Genomic DNA, 14,575 nt, shown 5'->3' on the forward strand with positions numbered 1-14,575 from the left:
CCCCTCCCTCCTTCCTTCCCCCCTCCCTCCTTCTTCCCCATCAGCCTACCTGCTAGGACAGAGATGGTGTGACTAGCACCGCCTGACGCATGTGCTCTCCGGCCCTTTGCAGAACACATCTGCCCTCGTCCTCTCCCTGTACCCCCCTGACCCCAGACCCACGGGGAACATGAGTTCCCGCTGCACCCGGCCCACCTCCCGTCTGCCACGGGGCCCTCTGCCAGGGTGCACAGGGCAGATGGATTCCATACGCCTGGCTGTGTCTCCCAGAGTGTTAGAATCGGATGAAATAACGATCCCTTCCAACCCTGACAGTCTGTGATTCACTCGGAGTTCCAGGATGTCTCTTTATCCTTCGAGGTTTTTACAAGGTTCTCAGAAGCCTGGGAGGCGCCGGCTGCCAGCCCTCTGCCTTCCACCAGGCTCTCTCCCCCTCTCCCGCCCTCTCTCTGCCTGCAGCAGGGAGGGGGTGTCTCCATGCTCCCCTCCCTCCCTTTTGGGGTCACTTTCGGGGGCTCTGAGCTGGCGGCTGGCCGAGGGCTGGCCGGTGGTGGCCACGCAACTTAGCTCCCGCGCTGGGACCGTTCCGCTGAGTGAATGTCCACCCCTGGCCTCCCTCCCGGGGGATTCGACGATCTGAGTGAAGGGTGCCATTTCTGCTGTTCCCCTGGAAGAGGGAGCTGTGGGCAGAAGTCACAGCTGGGAGGTTGGGTTGTCCAGGAAGGAATCTCGGTGTCCGGGCAGGAGGGAGATGCCCACTCAGCTGGCCCAGCATCCCTTGCGAGAGGCGGGCGGGCCCGGGCCTGGCCTGGGCCAGCAGCCCGCTGCCCCTCAGCCCAGGACACTCCCGTGTCTCTGTCTCAGCACCGGGTGGGAGGGATGCCCCGGCCCCCCTCAGCCCTTGCCCTGGGAGGCCCAAGGAGTGACGGCCAAAGAGGCTTGGCCTCTACCTTGACCTCCGAAGCCTCCGACCTGCGCTACCCCTCCTGGCAGACGCCCGGGGCTGAGCCGTGGGGACAGCAGCTGGGCGGAGCAGAGGCGCCTCCTGAGTTTACTCGGTGGTAGTCTGTTTGCTGACCGCCTGGGCCCTTCTCATCTGTTGGGGTGACTCTTGGTGGCAAAACCCGATGCCAGTGAGCTTTGCGGGGCGGGGGGATTCACTGATGCTAGTGCCTGGAAAGCTGAGGCAGAGCTGACCTGTGCCTAGAAGCACCCATGAACTCACTTGGTGCACATTCTGGAAACTTCGTATTGAGTAACACGGTGTACGTACGGGAAAGCACACACGTCAGGAATGAGTGTCTCTCACCGACCGCACTCGGTCACCAGCGTCCAGACCAGCACAGACCCGAGTCCCCTCCCAGCTCTGCCTTTGGCCCCGACCTCGTCCTGTGGTGTCAGCGGCCACCCCGTGTCTGTCCGCCAGGTCCGGCTGGCCTGTCCCGCTCTGTGTGAGAGGGTTGCCCACGTCGTCCTGCGTGCAGACCTTCGCTCTCACTGACACACGGTCCTCCGTGGGGGACAGCCCCCCCCCCCCGGGTGATTTGGGTGCGTTGGGTCACGGTTCTGAGTTCCTGGTCTGGGACGTGCACTCGCTCATCCCAGGGTCCTGCCAAGGGTTTCCTCCAAGTGGGTGCACCCTGCACCCTCGGAGAGCATGGGGTCTGCAGGCCCTGGACCCTCATCTGTTCGGTGTCGACTGGGCATCTCACTGAGGTTTTCACTGTTTCTTTGGTGAGTAATTTGAGCAACTTTTCACGTGTTACTGGCTCTTTGATAACTTCTTTTGTGACGTGTCCGTTCACATTTTTTTGCCCGTTTTAAAAACTGAATTGTCTGACTTTTTCTTGTTTATTTGTATGGGCTCTTTGTATGTTCTGGATGTGAGTCCTTTGTCAGATTTATGTGTTTCATGTATCTCCCACTCTGTTGGTTCCCTTTTTACTCTTTTGATAAATAGAAGTTCTTAATTTTTATAAGTCCAGTTTATTTTTTCTTTCACTTGTTTAGCCCGTTTTGAACCTTGTTTAAGAACCTTCGTCTACTCCCGGATCACAAAGACGTCCCTATATTCTCTCCTAAAACCTTTGCATGTAGATTTGCTGTCACTCAGGAGTGATGTTTGTGTGGTGTGAGGTCAAGGTCAAGGTCATGTGGGCATCCAGTTGACCCTGCAGCACGTACTGGGGAGACCGTCCTTTCCCCATTGGCCCTTAGCACCTGCCTCGGTCACTGCAGGTTTGTAACGTGCGGTGATGCCTCTCCCACAAGGTCGCCACAGCTGCCCTGGGCCCTGGGTTTTGCGTGTGGATTTCAGGCCACTCAGCACCCACTTGATCAAATGCCTCCCCTGATGTCCGGCCCCCTTCACTCTGCGGGGCTGACCTTGCTCCCCTGTGGCTGGCGGGCTCCTACCAGCCCGGGGGGGGAGAGGTGGGATGTGTCCGCAGACAGCTGAGGGTCTCGTCAACTTGGAAGGGAGCGTAACCCTGACTCCTTAGGTGTGGGTGTGTCCAAAGGGGACAACCGCACTTCAGCCAGGGATCAGGGTCACCTTGGTAGCGGGGAGCCTCCACACGGTGTGATGAGAAGGTACTTAACCTCTGGGGTCTTTCTCCCCTAATCCTTGACCCCAGGTAACGGTGAGGAAAGTGTCGGCCACATCCCGACAGCAGGGCACCTTCAGGACGCCCGAGCGGCATCCTCCACACTCTGAAGGTCACCCAAAACAAAGCCCAGAAAACCACCAGCCCAGAGGAGCCGCGGAAATCGGACAGCTAAAAGTCCCGTGGGGTCCCGCAGGATGGATCTGGGAACAGAGAAGGGCATTTGGAGGGAACTAAGGAGTTGTGGAGGGAGTAGGGAGCTTAGTTAGGATGGCGTCAGTGTTAGCTTTCGAACTGTAACAGATGCACGGCGCTGATGTCACGTGTCAGTAACGGGACCGTGTGAGGCATGTGGGGACTCTGCTTTAGCGTCAGTTTTAGTAAGTTGGGTTTTTTTGTTTGTTTGTTTTTAAATCTTAAAAAACGGGTCCCACTCTTAAAGACCGTGAGACAGGAGGGTCGCCGAGAGGCTGGCGAGAACCCAGAGGCGTTGGGGTGTTTGCTGATGGTGTCTGAAAGCGCCGCACTTTGAAGAGACCTCCCTCCCAGTAGCTGGTACCTGACGAGACTCAGAGAAGGGGGCTCGTGTGCTGAGTTCTGACGATGCTCCGAAGATGGGTTGGGTGGGCTTTCTGTTTTCTCCCCCGTTTAATGGAGGCCACAGCCCAGGGAGAGGGGCTGGGACCCCACAGGCCGGGCTCGGGTTCCCCTTTGCTCTCGCTCCATGAGGGGCTCTGATCTCCTGCCTGTGGTCCCGCAGGGGGACTACGACCAGAGCAGAGCCAAGGTGCTGCACCTGAGCCTGAACCCAGCCGGCGCGGCGAGGCAGCGGCTCCACGAGGACCGGCAGCGGCTGCGTGAGGAGTGCGCGCGGCTGCGGGAGCTGGTCCACGCCCTGGAGGCCGGCGGCACCGTCCCCCCCGACCTGGAAGCCACCGCGGGGCTGCCCTCATCCAGGGAGGTGGCAGGTAGGCCCCCGTCCGTCCGTCCATCCGTCTGTCCAGCCCCGTGCAGGCAGCTAGGCTGTGGGCATCCCCGGGGCTGTGCGGGAGGCTTGGTGGCGCCGGCCTGCAGAGCGGCAGGAGGTGACGCAGGCGCGATGAGGACCCGATGGCTGGAGCCCTGCCGACCCCTGAAACAAGTTAGTATCGTTTAGCAGTTTATACGCATGCCATTAATCGTGAGTAAACCCAGTACTCCGTGGAAGCGGGGGCCGTCTTTCACCATCTGAGTACATTTCAGGGACCCAGCGAGCCGTCCGCAGGGGCCTGTGAGGAACCCAGGAAGCTGCCTTTTCTGTCACGCGGGTCTCGCCTGCTCTGCAGTTCTAACTCAGGGCCACAGCCTCTGACCTCGCAGCTCGTCTCTCCAGGGCAGTGCAGTGACCGCTGAGCCTGTCCCTGGCACGCCGTGGTCACCAGGTCCCGCCCTAGTGCAGAGAGAGGCCAGTCCATCAGTGCCAAGGAGGGAGGGGACCCTCGGGAGGCTCCATTTTCCCAGGGGTCACCCAGTCCGGCCCCATGGGGAGGCTGGGGCCCAGGGGGCGCCTGCGGCCTCTCTGTGCTGTTGGAGGGTGCCCAGCGCTACTGCCCACGGGTGGCTGGGAGGAGGGCTCTGCTCGCTGCCCCTTCAGTGATGTCTGCAGGCGTCTGCGTCGAGAGGGCCAGGCTGCTGTTTTCTTGCCACTCGCCACGTGCATTTCTGAGTGGCTTTTCCGCTGGGAAGCCCTTCCCCACTTCCCCTTCCCATGTTTGTCATCTCTTCCTGCGTGCCCACTGCGGTTGGAGTTGGGAAGTGGGTGCAGCCGTCCTCTTGTGTGGAGCAAGGGTCTGTGCGTCGCCCGTTGCCAGGGTCGTAGATGTAGCCCTCCTCCGGCCCATCTGCTTCCACCGTCTACCTTGCGTGGAACCAGCCTTTCTCGAAGTGCCTGAGGTCAGCGGTCACCACCCCGTGAGACCGTGGAGGTGGGAGGCCGCCCTCAGCACCTGGTGCACAGAGGCTCTGCGAGGCCAAGCGCTCAGTCAGCCAGGCCTGAGTTTGAGCCCCAGCTGTGCGCTCCCTACACCACCCGCGTCGAAGCTGCAGGGTCTCGAGTGCCAGGCTGAGCCCGGCCGTCCTGCGGGAGCCACGCTCCATCCCTGCTCCCTGGTGCTGTTCCGTCCTTCTCCGTCTTGTCCCCCTTCCCATGGCATCCTGAGCGCGTCATGGTCCCAGGACCCTCGGCCCAGTGTCCTCTGTGAGATAGGGGGATCGTGCACCGTCGTGGCTTCAGCTGTGACCCCACGGTGCAGAATCAGTGCAGTTTGCCATCTTCCACCTGAACTCTGCGCCTCTTGGTTTTACAGGATTGCAGCTGCCCTTCAGTTGCTCTCCCGAGGTCGCGTGCTGGGCTTATGGACGGTGAGCACAGACGTGTCGTGTGAAGTGCACGCCCTCCTGCGGACACGCACGCGCATGCCCGTTCACACCTTGCGCCGGCCTCTCCCATCTTGTCTTCAGAGGGGGCGGTGGCCTCTGTGCAGGGCTGGCTCTGTGGATCAGAGCATCCAGACACGACCAGGACAAGAAACGTGCAGAGGCGTGCCCAGGACAGAGCTCTCTCCCTCCCGCAGGTCGGAGCAGAGACGGTTACTGCCGCAGCGCGAGGTCCCCAGAGCTCAGGACCCCCTCGTGCCCCCCTTGAGGTGCTGCTTTGCTCTCCTGGCCTTTCAGCTGGCGCTCCTACACAAACTCCTCACTTTGCACTTTTCATCGGCAGCAGCCAGACGGAGAGGGTCCTGGCATCCCGGCCTGGAAAGCATAGGCCTTCCGTTCCTGGGGCAGAAACAGAGCCCCCCATGCCGCTCGGACTGGCGGTGTCGGCTGCCCAGGTGCCCCCGTGGCCGTTCTGCGGCCAAACCCCGGCTCAGCCGCAAAGACTGCCGTGGGGGTGGGGGGTGGGGGCGGGTGGCCGGCATCCCGCCCTCCCCGGTGAAAGCCAGGAGAGGCCTCTTACAGGGTCCTCAGCAAGTGGGCGGCCAAGCTGTGGTTTGCAGGCCCGCATTACTGGTTCTCCCCGTGTTCCTTCCAGCCACGGCTCCAGCACCTCTTCTCGAGCGGCCTGTGTGTCCTTGACAAATTCACAAGCTGAAAATGCAGACGCGGGCACCTCGAGGTGGCTCTTTACTCTCTGAAAGGACTCGTACCGTCTAACGCGACAGATCATTTACCCAGTGAGGTCTGTCACTCCTTCCGACCAGTGGCTCTGTGCTCAGCTCTGGGGACACAGCTGCTCAGAGCCTCACAAGGGCGCCGTGACACGTGCCCACAAACGCTGTGGGCTTCCAGGCAGAGACGGCCAGTCGGACCGTCCTCCTTGAGGCCCCACAGCAAGAGGGACAACGGCGAACCTTTGGGATCCGGACAGTCGGTGGGCGGGTGGTCTAATGGTGAGCAAGCTCAGGAAGACGGAATCTAAGCAGCTGTGCGCTGACTTACGCCACAAACCTCCCCAAAGGCCCAGGGCAGCGAGGGGTGCTGGGGGAGGGGCGTGGCCGGCTAAGCTTGCTTGGGGGTGTGATCAAGGGGCAGGAAGGTTCCCAGACCTTCACCCAACTCTGCGTGGTGGGCCGTGGCCTCTCTCCCAGCAGAAGTGAGAAATGGAAGTCGGCACAGCGGTTTCTTCTCCTGGAGCAGCCGTTCCCAAGGGGTGGTTCCCAGGCGGGCAACAGGCGCCCCAGGAACATGTGGGCCATGCAGGTCCTCGGGTGCCGTCTCAGGCCTGCGGGGTGAGAACTCGCGGGGTTCCGGGGCAGCCCACGTCCTCCCCCATGTCTGTGAGCTGCGGCTCCGGAGACGGTGTGGACAGGGCCCATCCAGGACGAGAGCCGGCAGTGGAGCCGAGGGATGAGGCTGGTGGATGCCCAGACGCCCCCGCCCACCCCTTTCGCCCTGTGGAGCCTAACCAGCTCCGGAGGAGACCCGAAAGCACTGACCCCGGAGGCAGCCGGCCGGACCCTGGGCTGAGCTGATAGGCCAGGAGGACCCACTGCTGGTTGTGACCAGGGAGCCAGAGCAACAAGTAGAAAAACGCACCTGGAGGGCGCAGGCCGCCAGAGTGCAGGGAACCTCCAAAACACTGTGTCCTCAGAGAGACGAGGACGGACTTCCAACAGCAAAGCACAAGCAAGAGACTGCAAATTTTTTCAAAATGAAAACCAACAAACTTCTGGAAGAGTTAAATGAAAATCTAAACAGCAGATTTATGAGATAAAATTTAGAAGGTTTATCTGAAAAGTAGAAGAACAAGGCGACGAGCTGGAAAGCAGGAGAAAAAAGCTGAGGAAACGCGAGGAGCCGCCCGGTCCGCGAGGTCCGCCGAGTCGCAGGGCTGCAGGAGCGGCGGGGTCGCAGGTCGCACTGGCACCGTGTGGCGATGAGGCCGTTTCCGTGTGGGTGGATGAAAGGGCCCCCCCAGGGGAAAAGCGGGTCACTTGTCAAAGGCCAGGGATCAGAAGAGCTTCCTTCTCAGCAGCAGCCCTGGTGCTGGAAAGCCGTGGGCACTGCTCCAGATTCCCAGAGAAGCCCGGCGGCAGCCCCGGCCCGGCGCCCGCGCTCCAGCAAGCCTGGAAAAGCTCACCGTGCGCCCCATCTCAGGAGGCTGTCAGAGGACGCGCCCAGCAGAGCGAGCAGACCAGCAGTGGAGACGAAGCGCAGAGAGCCCGAGACGCCAGCCTGGGACACACGTGGGGGAGGAGCAAGCCCTGGCTGGAGCGGGTCAGAGGCTCTGGGCCTCTTTCAGGCCAAGGGGTCGTCAGGACGTAACTGGCCCGTGTCTCAGGGGGCATTGTGGCCCAGGCCTTGCCATGCCGCGTGCCCCGTGCCCCTGGGCCCGCTGCCCTGGCTGCACGGAGCCGCCGCCCTGCCCGGGGCACCCATCTCACATCTCCTGTTTACATCTGCTGCCACCACGGGGTTAGGAAGCTCCCACGTGGGTCAGCAAAGAGGTTCGGCTGCATTAGCGATGGGTGCACAGCAAAGTCAGCGAACGGAAGACAGGACAGCGTCAGCTCCGAGGAGGACAGGACGCTGTGCAGGAACCAGCAAGGAATCCTCGTCTGCTACAGCCCAGCTCCAGCAGCACCTACCATCCTAACAGTCCTGGGTCCTGGGAGGATGATGACGGGAGGAGGGGCACGTGTGAGCCGTCAGGGGCTCAGCCACTTAACACCAAGGTAATCGGAGTCGTTGGCCGGAGGAGGAGAGGACCTACTGGGCGTGACTGGGCTCTAAACCACACACGTGGGAATAAAATTAAAGCGTAAAGCTTAAAACAAAGCCCAGGGCAGTCGTGTGACGGCCTGGCGAGTGCCAGCTCCACAGAGGCTTGGGCTGGTCCTGTGACGGAGATGGGGCAGCAGAGCTGAGAACGGCAGCCTGAGCCTCGTTTAGGAGCTGCGTGGACCCAGTGGGGCCAGGGCGGCAGAGTGGAGGGTGCCCTGTGCTGACACGTCCTGGGCTGGACCCAGCGGGCTGGCGGCCCACCAGAGTGTGGGCGGGAAAGGAGGAGTCATTCGGTCACCCCACTTCCCTCCTCATGGGACCAAGAGGAGGGTGGCCAGGTCAGCTCTCGGGATCCTCGGGGGAGCGTCCCCGCTGAAGCCACGTGGGCAAGGGAGCCCCACCACCGTGTTCGTAGCCTGCAGTCACCCACGGCCTCGCTCCAGGGGGTGTCCAGCTCTTGCAGACACCCTGTGGCCCTCCGTCCGCGCTCTCAGGCCAGCCGCACGCTCCTTCTGTCGGCCAGTGGAGCAGCTGAGGCTCAGGGCGCTGGCCACTCCTCACAGCCCAGGGTCAGCCCCGCCCCCGGGGAGCCATGAGAGCGGGCAGGTGCCTCGCTGGTGTCTCTTAAGCGCCCAGGAGACAGATGCCGGTGGCGCTGCCATAGCCGAATGGGTGGCTGGCCTGTGGACTGAGCACGGTGATTAGGTGCTGGCCTCTGTGGAGGCGAGGCCACATGTGTCTATTTCTGCCTTGCCAGGCAGAGGCACAGTTTGGCAAACTCCCTCCCCGGGCCCCCCGCATCTGCCTCGGTACCCAGGGCTCCAGCAGCGGGGCCAGGCTGCCGGGCTCTGAGCCGTGACCTGCCTCCAACCGTAGAAAGAAATGTCAGCACGTGGAGGCCCTGGCCTCCAAAGCGCGTCCTGCGGAGTAGGGCACCAGCCAAGGCCCCGCCCCACATGCACCGCCCGCTTTCCCCTGTGGGCCTCATGGGCCAGCCTGCCCCACCTCTGGACGGGTCCTGTCTGCTGTGCACACAGCGTGGCCTTCGAGCTGGGCCTGCAGCAGGCCCCCGGGGCTCGTGTGGGTGGGGCGTGCTCTCTGCAGTGGCGCAAGCACGGAGCTGGGTGGCCGGGACGGAGCGGACCAGCAACACAGGGTGCCCCCGTCTCCTAAGGACTTCCGGGCTCGCCGTCACCACACCAGGAGCTGCTCCGGGCGCTGGGGATGGAGGGTGCCCAGCCTCAGGTGACTGCGTTCCGACACGCAGGGGATGCTTGTCTCTGGGCGTTCCTGGACCTTTGACAAAGGAGTCGCTGAAGAACCCCTACCAAGGCCCCGCCCTTGGCTGGCAGGAGCCTGAAACCCCATCCCCCAGCATTGGCTGTGCTCCTTGCATGACCCCACACCTTACCCAGCCTGGGCCGGAGAGATTGTTCATTGCAGTTTAATTAGGTAAAGAATTAACATTAAAATAATCTAATCTTGGGCTTCCCTGGTGGCGCAGTGGTTGGGAGTCCGCCTGCCGATGTGGGGGACGCGGGTTCGTGCCCTGGTCCGGGAGGATCCCACGTGCCGTGGAGCGGCTGGGCCCGTGGGCTACGGCCGCTGGGCCTGCGCATCCGGAGCCTGTGCTCCGCAGCGGGAGAGGCCACAGCAGTGAGAGGTCCGCGTACCGCAAAAAAAAAAAAAAAAAAAAACTTGTCAGAGCAACACACGGGAGGCGTTCAGAATTGTCTCTGCCTGACTGTGCGGCGCAGCTGATCCCGAGAGGTCCCTGGAGGAGGGACGCCGAGGCCCCTCCCTGGAGCCCGTCCGTTCTGCCCAGTGGGGAGGGCGCCCCTGCAGCAGCTGCACTGCCTGGGCTTCATCTTGGTTCTGCTGCTCTCTCCAGACGGGGGCTCACCCCCTTCCCGCTTCAGCCGGCGCGAGGGCCAGCTGGGCTCTCCAGGTGTGGGGCGTGGCGGGCGGACTTCTCTGAGTCGCTGCTGTCCCCCGGGCCTCCGTGAGTGCAGGTGTGATGGCAGCTGGGGAGATAGCGCAGACTCGCTGAGGCTCTGGAAGCCGTAGCACCTGCTTCCCAAGCCGGAAGCCATGCAGGGGCCAGCTGGACATCAGCAAGGGAAGAGCCACGGGAACGAGGCGGCCTCAGAGCAGGCCCTGGGTGTGGGGATTGTGTTTGCAGGGAGGCACGGGGGGGAGGGGGGCACCTGGCGGGAGCAGGCCATACTGGATTGACACTCGCTCGGGAAGGCGTCACGGGGAGCAAGGAGGTCCAGACAGCTGCGGGTCACTGGTGAGGGCGCTGAGGCTCCACGTGGCTCGGCGCCCGACACGAGGTGATGGACTCGGGGTTTGCTGTGGCCCCCGGTCTGGCTGCCCGAGGCTTAGAGGTGGCTGTACCGTAGATCCGAGAGCTGTGGTGCTGGCCTCTGGCCACTTCGAGCCTTTGGGGAGCAGCTGAGAGCCCCCAGCCCGCAGCGAGAGGAGTCCTGCCCTGTGCTTTCCCCAGCTCGTCGTCCTCCGCTGGAGGGACCGCCGCTGAACAGGCGGGAAGACCGGGAAAGTAGGAGGCAGAGGCGAGAATCGGGAATCGAGCCCCGGCCCGTTCCCGGGTGGGTTACCGGGAGCAGCAGGCGTGCCTGGGTCTCAGGTTTCCTCCCTTCCCTGCTCGCCCCAGCAGAACAGCGTTGCCGTCCGCACCCGTCACCTCCTGGCCTTGCAGCAGGTGGTGGGGAGGCCTGCTGGGGTCCTTGAGGCACCGTTGTCTGGCCAGCCCGAGCCGCACGTGCCGGGTGGATCTTAAAAGCACCGCAGAGGCTTCCCACCGAGCTGATGTCGGAACCTGAGCCCACAAGAGCATGGGTCAGATGCAGCCAGACACCGTTAGCAAACCTGAAAACCAAAGACAGGAAGTAACTGTGCGTGTTCCTGTGAGCACTAGCGCGTTTCTTCAGGGCGGGCACCGGGGTGGGGCTCCGCGGCGGCACCAGCCCGGGGCCCTTCGTCGTCCTGAGGTGTGTGCAGTGGAGTCCACCCCGTTGTAACTGGCGTTTCCCTGACGGGTGAGATGTGGGGCATCTTTTGTCGCGTGTTAGCCACTCCTGTATCCCCCTGGGTGGGTGGAGTCTCTTCAGGTTTTTGCCCATTTTTTGTTGGATTGTTGTCTTTGGCTCGAGTTTGGGGAGTTTCATTTCCTAACAGTGTCTTTATCAGAGCAAACGTTTTTTAAATTATTTATTTATTTTTGGCTGCGTTGGGTCTTTGTTGCTACACCCAGGCTACTCTTCGTTGTGGTGTGTGGGCTTCTCGTTGCTGTGGCTTCTCTTGTTGTGGAGCATGGGCTCTAGGCACAAGGGCTTCAGTAGTTGTGGCCCAATGGCTCAGTAGCTGTGGCTCACGGGCTCTAGAGCGCAGGCTCAGTAGTTGTGGCGTACGGGCTTAGTTGCTCCGCGGCATGTGGGATCTTCCCAGACCGGGGATCAAACCTGTGTCCCCTGCCTTGGCAGGCAGATTCGTAGCCACTGCGCCACCAGGGAAGTCCCTCGAATTTTTTTTTAATTTAAGATTTGTTTGGTGGCCAAGACTTGTGAACCACCAGATGTCCCATGTGGACCTGGTAGGGATGTGTATTCTGTCTTTTGATAAGTACGTTTAGACAGTTTACATTTAATATAATTTCTGCATACGTTTGGATTTAGGCCTACCATTTTACGATTAGTTCTGTTTGCCTTCTCTGTATTTTATTCCCATTTCCTCATTTCTACCTATTTTAAGATTATTTGAATATTTTTTAGTACTACATTTTGATTTATCTTAGTTTTTTAATTATGTTTCTAGATGCCTTTTTTTGCAGTACGCGGGCCTCTCACTGTCGTGGCCTCTCCCACTGCGGAGCACAGGCTCCGGACATGCAGGCCCAGCGGCCATGGCTCACGGGCCCAGCCGCTCCGCGGCATGTGGGATCCTCCCGGACGGGGGCACGAGCCCTGCCTGCATCGGCAAGCGGACCCCCAACCACTGTGCCACCAGGGGAGCCCTAGAGGCCTTTGGAAGTGACTTCTCTAGGGGTTACAATACGCGTGCCTAACTTTCCACAGTGCACTTATAATTAACATTTTTCCACTTGCGGATGGTAAGATCCTGGAATGTCAGGGTCTTATCACAACACAGGTCTCCCACGCCCCCTCCCCCTTGTAGTAATGCTCGTTTGTATGTACCCACTGTAAAATGTTATAATTATTGATTTTAATTGTCATTCATATTTTAAAGAACACATGGGGAAAGAAACAGTTCATGATTTTTATCTAGTCATTCAGAATTGCTGTCGCTCTTTCTTCATTCCTGAAATAACAAGTTTTCCTCTGGTATCATTTCCTTTTGCTGGAAGAGCTTCCCTGGCATTTCTTATAGGGCAAGTGTTCTGGAAACATACTCTCGTGGTTCCCCTTTGTGTGACAGCGTCTTCATCTTGCCCTTCCTCCTGGAGGGTATCTGCTGTGTATGGAGTTCTGGGTCAGCGGTTTTCTCTTTTCTCTGCCTCTGGCCTCCATGGTTTTTGATGAGAATCTGTAATCGTTCAGATCACTTCCTTTCTGTGTGAAAAAGAGAGCTTGACGGAAGCATGCATCAAGTCGGACAGTAGGTGTGGGTGATGGTGACACACGGGCCCCCAGCTGGGGGTCAGTGTGTGGTGTGACGGACGCGACGGACATCACGGGTCGGGGTTGGACAGGATTCTGCAGCCCAGTGTCGGGCAGTGCCACTTCCGGGGAGACCGAGGACGTCTCGTAGCCGCTCTCCCCACCCTGCCCCAGGCGCCTGAGGGTCCCAGCGTCTCTGTCACCTGGGGTCGGTGCCCGTTGGCTGGGTTCTTCCCAGCAGGTCTGCGTTCTCCTGGTTTTTCATATGCTGCTTGGTTTTGAATTGTGTCCTGGACATTTTGAACATTTTCAGGTCTTTGTGAAGTTCTGGAGAACGTACATCCTGTGGGTCTGGGTTTCAGCAGGCATCTGCCGGGTGGGCCAGTCAGCAGCTCCCGCCGCCTTCCAAGGGCTGTGCTTCTACTGTCAGTTCAGTTTCAGAGCCGTTGCTGTGCTCCTCTCAGCCGTTGGGTCCTGGGCAGTGGTCTGGCCCACGGTCCAGGCCTCACGGCCCTTCAGGGTCAGACCCCCACACGCCCAGCTCAGAGGTGCCTTTTGGGGTCCGCGTGGCACAGTGGAACGTGGAATTCCCTCTCCCTCAGCTCCAACGTTCCCCGGTTCCCTAGGGTCCCCTTCACAGGCCCCTGGCCAGACGTTCAGGCCTTCACGTCCCTGCCCCGCCAGGCCCTTCCCACGGCCGCAGCAGTGTCCACGGCCACCGCCGGTGGGGGACAGAGAGGAGGGCAGTGGGGACTCCCCCCTCTCCTGGGGCCACAGCCCTGCGCATAGAGAGAGGGTCCTCCCTCGGGGGTCTTGGCACCTGTCCGGCCACAGCTGCGCCTCCGCAAGATGACCTGGTGCCGGGGCAGGACAGGATGAGCAGAGCCAGGAGAGCAGCCTCCTCCCACTTCCCTCTCGGGCCAGAAAGCAGGGCTTCTCCCCACTCTCTCTGCATCCAGACCAAGTGGAACCAGGGTCCAAACAACGACCGCCACCACCTCAGGACCCTCAAAACTATAAAACTCACCCAATATGCAGTAGATATTCTGAATGGTCCTGTAACTATTGAGCAAATCGAATCCATAATCACAAAGCTTTCAAAAAACCAGCCTTCACTGGTGAACTCTACCTAACAGTTAAAGAAGAATTAACACCAGTTTATACAGTCTCTTCCAGAAAATTGAATAGAGAGCACTTTTCAGCTCCTTTTATGAAGCCAATATTACTCTAATTTCAAAATCAATGACAAGACAAAGAGCAAAACCTACAGGGATTTATTTGTTTGTTCCAGGAATGCAGGGCTGATTCAGCCTTCAAATGTCAGTTGATATAATCCACCAGATCAGCAGGATCAGATCACTTGGTGGAGTGAAAGCATTTGACAAAATTCAATACTGATAAAAACCCAGCAAACTGGGAAAAGAGGGGAAGTTCCTCAACCAGATGCAGCTCGTCCACAAACCCTCCATCTGACATCACACTTACGGTCAGAGTCAGAGCTTTTCTCCTAAGGTCGGAAATAAGGCAGAGATGTCCACTCTCACCACCCTGATTAGATGTACCGCAAGTCCCAGACAGAGCAGTAAGGAAAGGAAGGGCCTGCAAAACTTTTCCTCTTTGCAGATGCCATGTTTGTCTACGTAGAAAATCCCAAGAAGTTAACAAAACAAAACAAAACTAACGAAGTGAGTTCAGCATTGATTTTTGTGTATTGATCTTGTGTCCTGCAACCTTGCTGAATTCACTTTATATATGATATGTGTGTGTATAATATGTATATGATATATACTAGCAGTGAACATGTGGAAACTGAAATCTAAGACATCGTACCATTCCTGTTCACTCTCCCCAAAACGAAATTCCTAGGTATAATTCTAACAAAACACGTAAAAGAGCTATAGACTGAAAACGACAGAGCATTGACTAAGAAGTCAAAGGATTTCTAAATAAATGGAGAGACACACCACGTTCACGGGTGAGGGATGCGCCATCATGAAGCCGTCCTTTCTGCCCAAGCTGGTCAGCACTGCAGTTAATACAGGAAAGTCGGCTCTGTGTCGACCGTGC

General features: G+C 59.4%; 1 protein-coding gene across 9 annotated transcripts in view; it reads left to right on the forward strand.

Annotated features, from left to right (window-relative positions):
• MAD1L1 (mitotic arrest deficient 1 like 1) overlaps positions 1-14,575 on the forward strand; it is a 323,294-nt gene that overhangs the window by 255,742 nt on the left and 52,977 nt on the right. For 8 of the 9 annotated variants that reach the window (XM_029219334.1, XM_029219333.1, XM_029219335.1 and 5 more), the window contains one exon: positions 3,367-3,574. In XM_029219334.1, the coding sequence (XP_029075167.1) occupies positions 3,367-3,574 (208 nt within the window). Of the gene's footprint in view, positions 1-16; positions 3,230-3,366; positions 3,575-14,575 lie in introns of those variants that run through there. The other variant, XM_029219341.1, reaches the window with a different exon arrangement.

Source organism: Monodon monoceros, unplaced genomic scaffold, assembly GCF_005190385.1.
Source record: "Monodon monoceros isolate NGI ecotype Baffin Bay Population unplaced genomic scaffold, NGI_Narwhal_1 Super_Scaffold_13, whole genome shotgun sequence".
Classification (NCBI taxonomy): Eukaryota; Metazoa; Chordata; class Mammalia; order Artiodactyla; family Monodontidae; genus Monodon; species Monodon monoceros.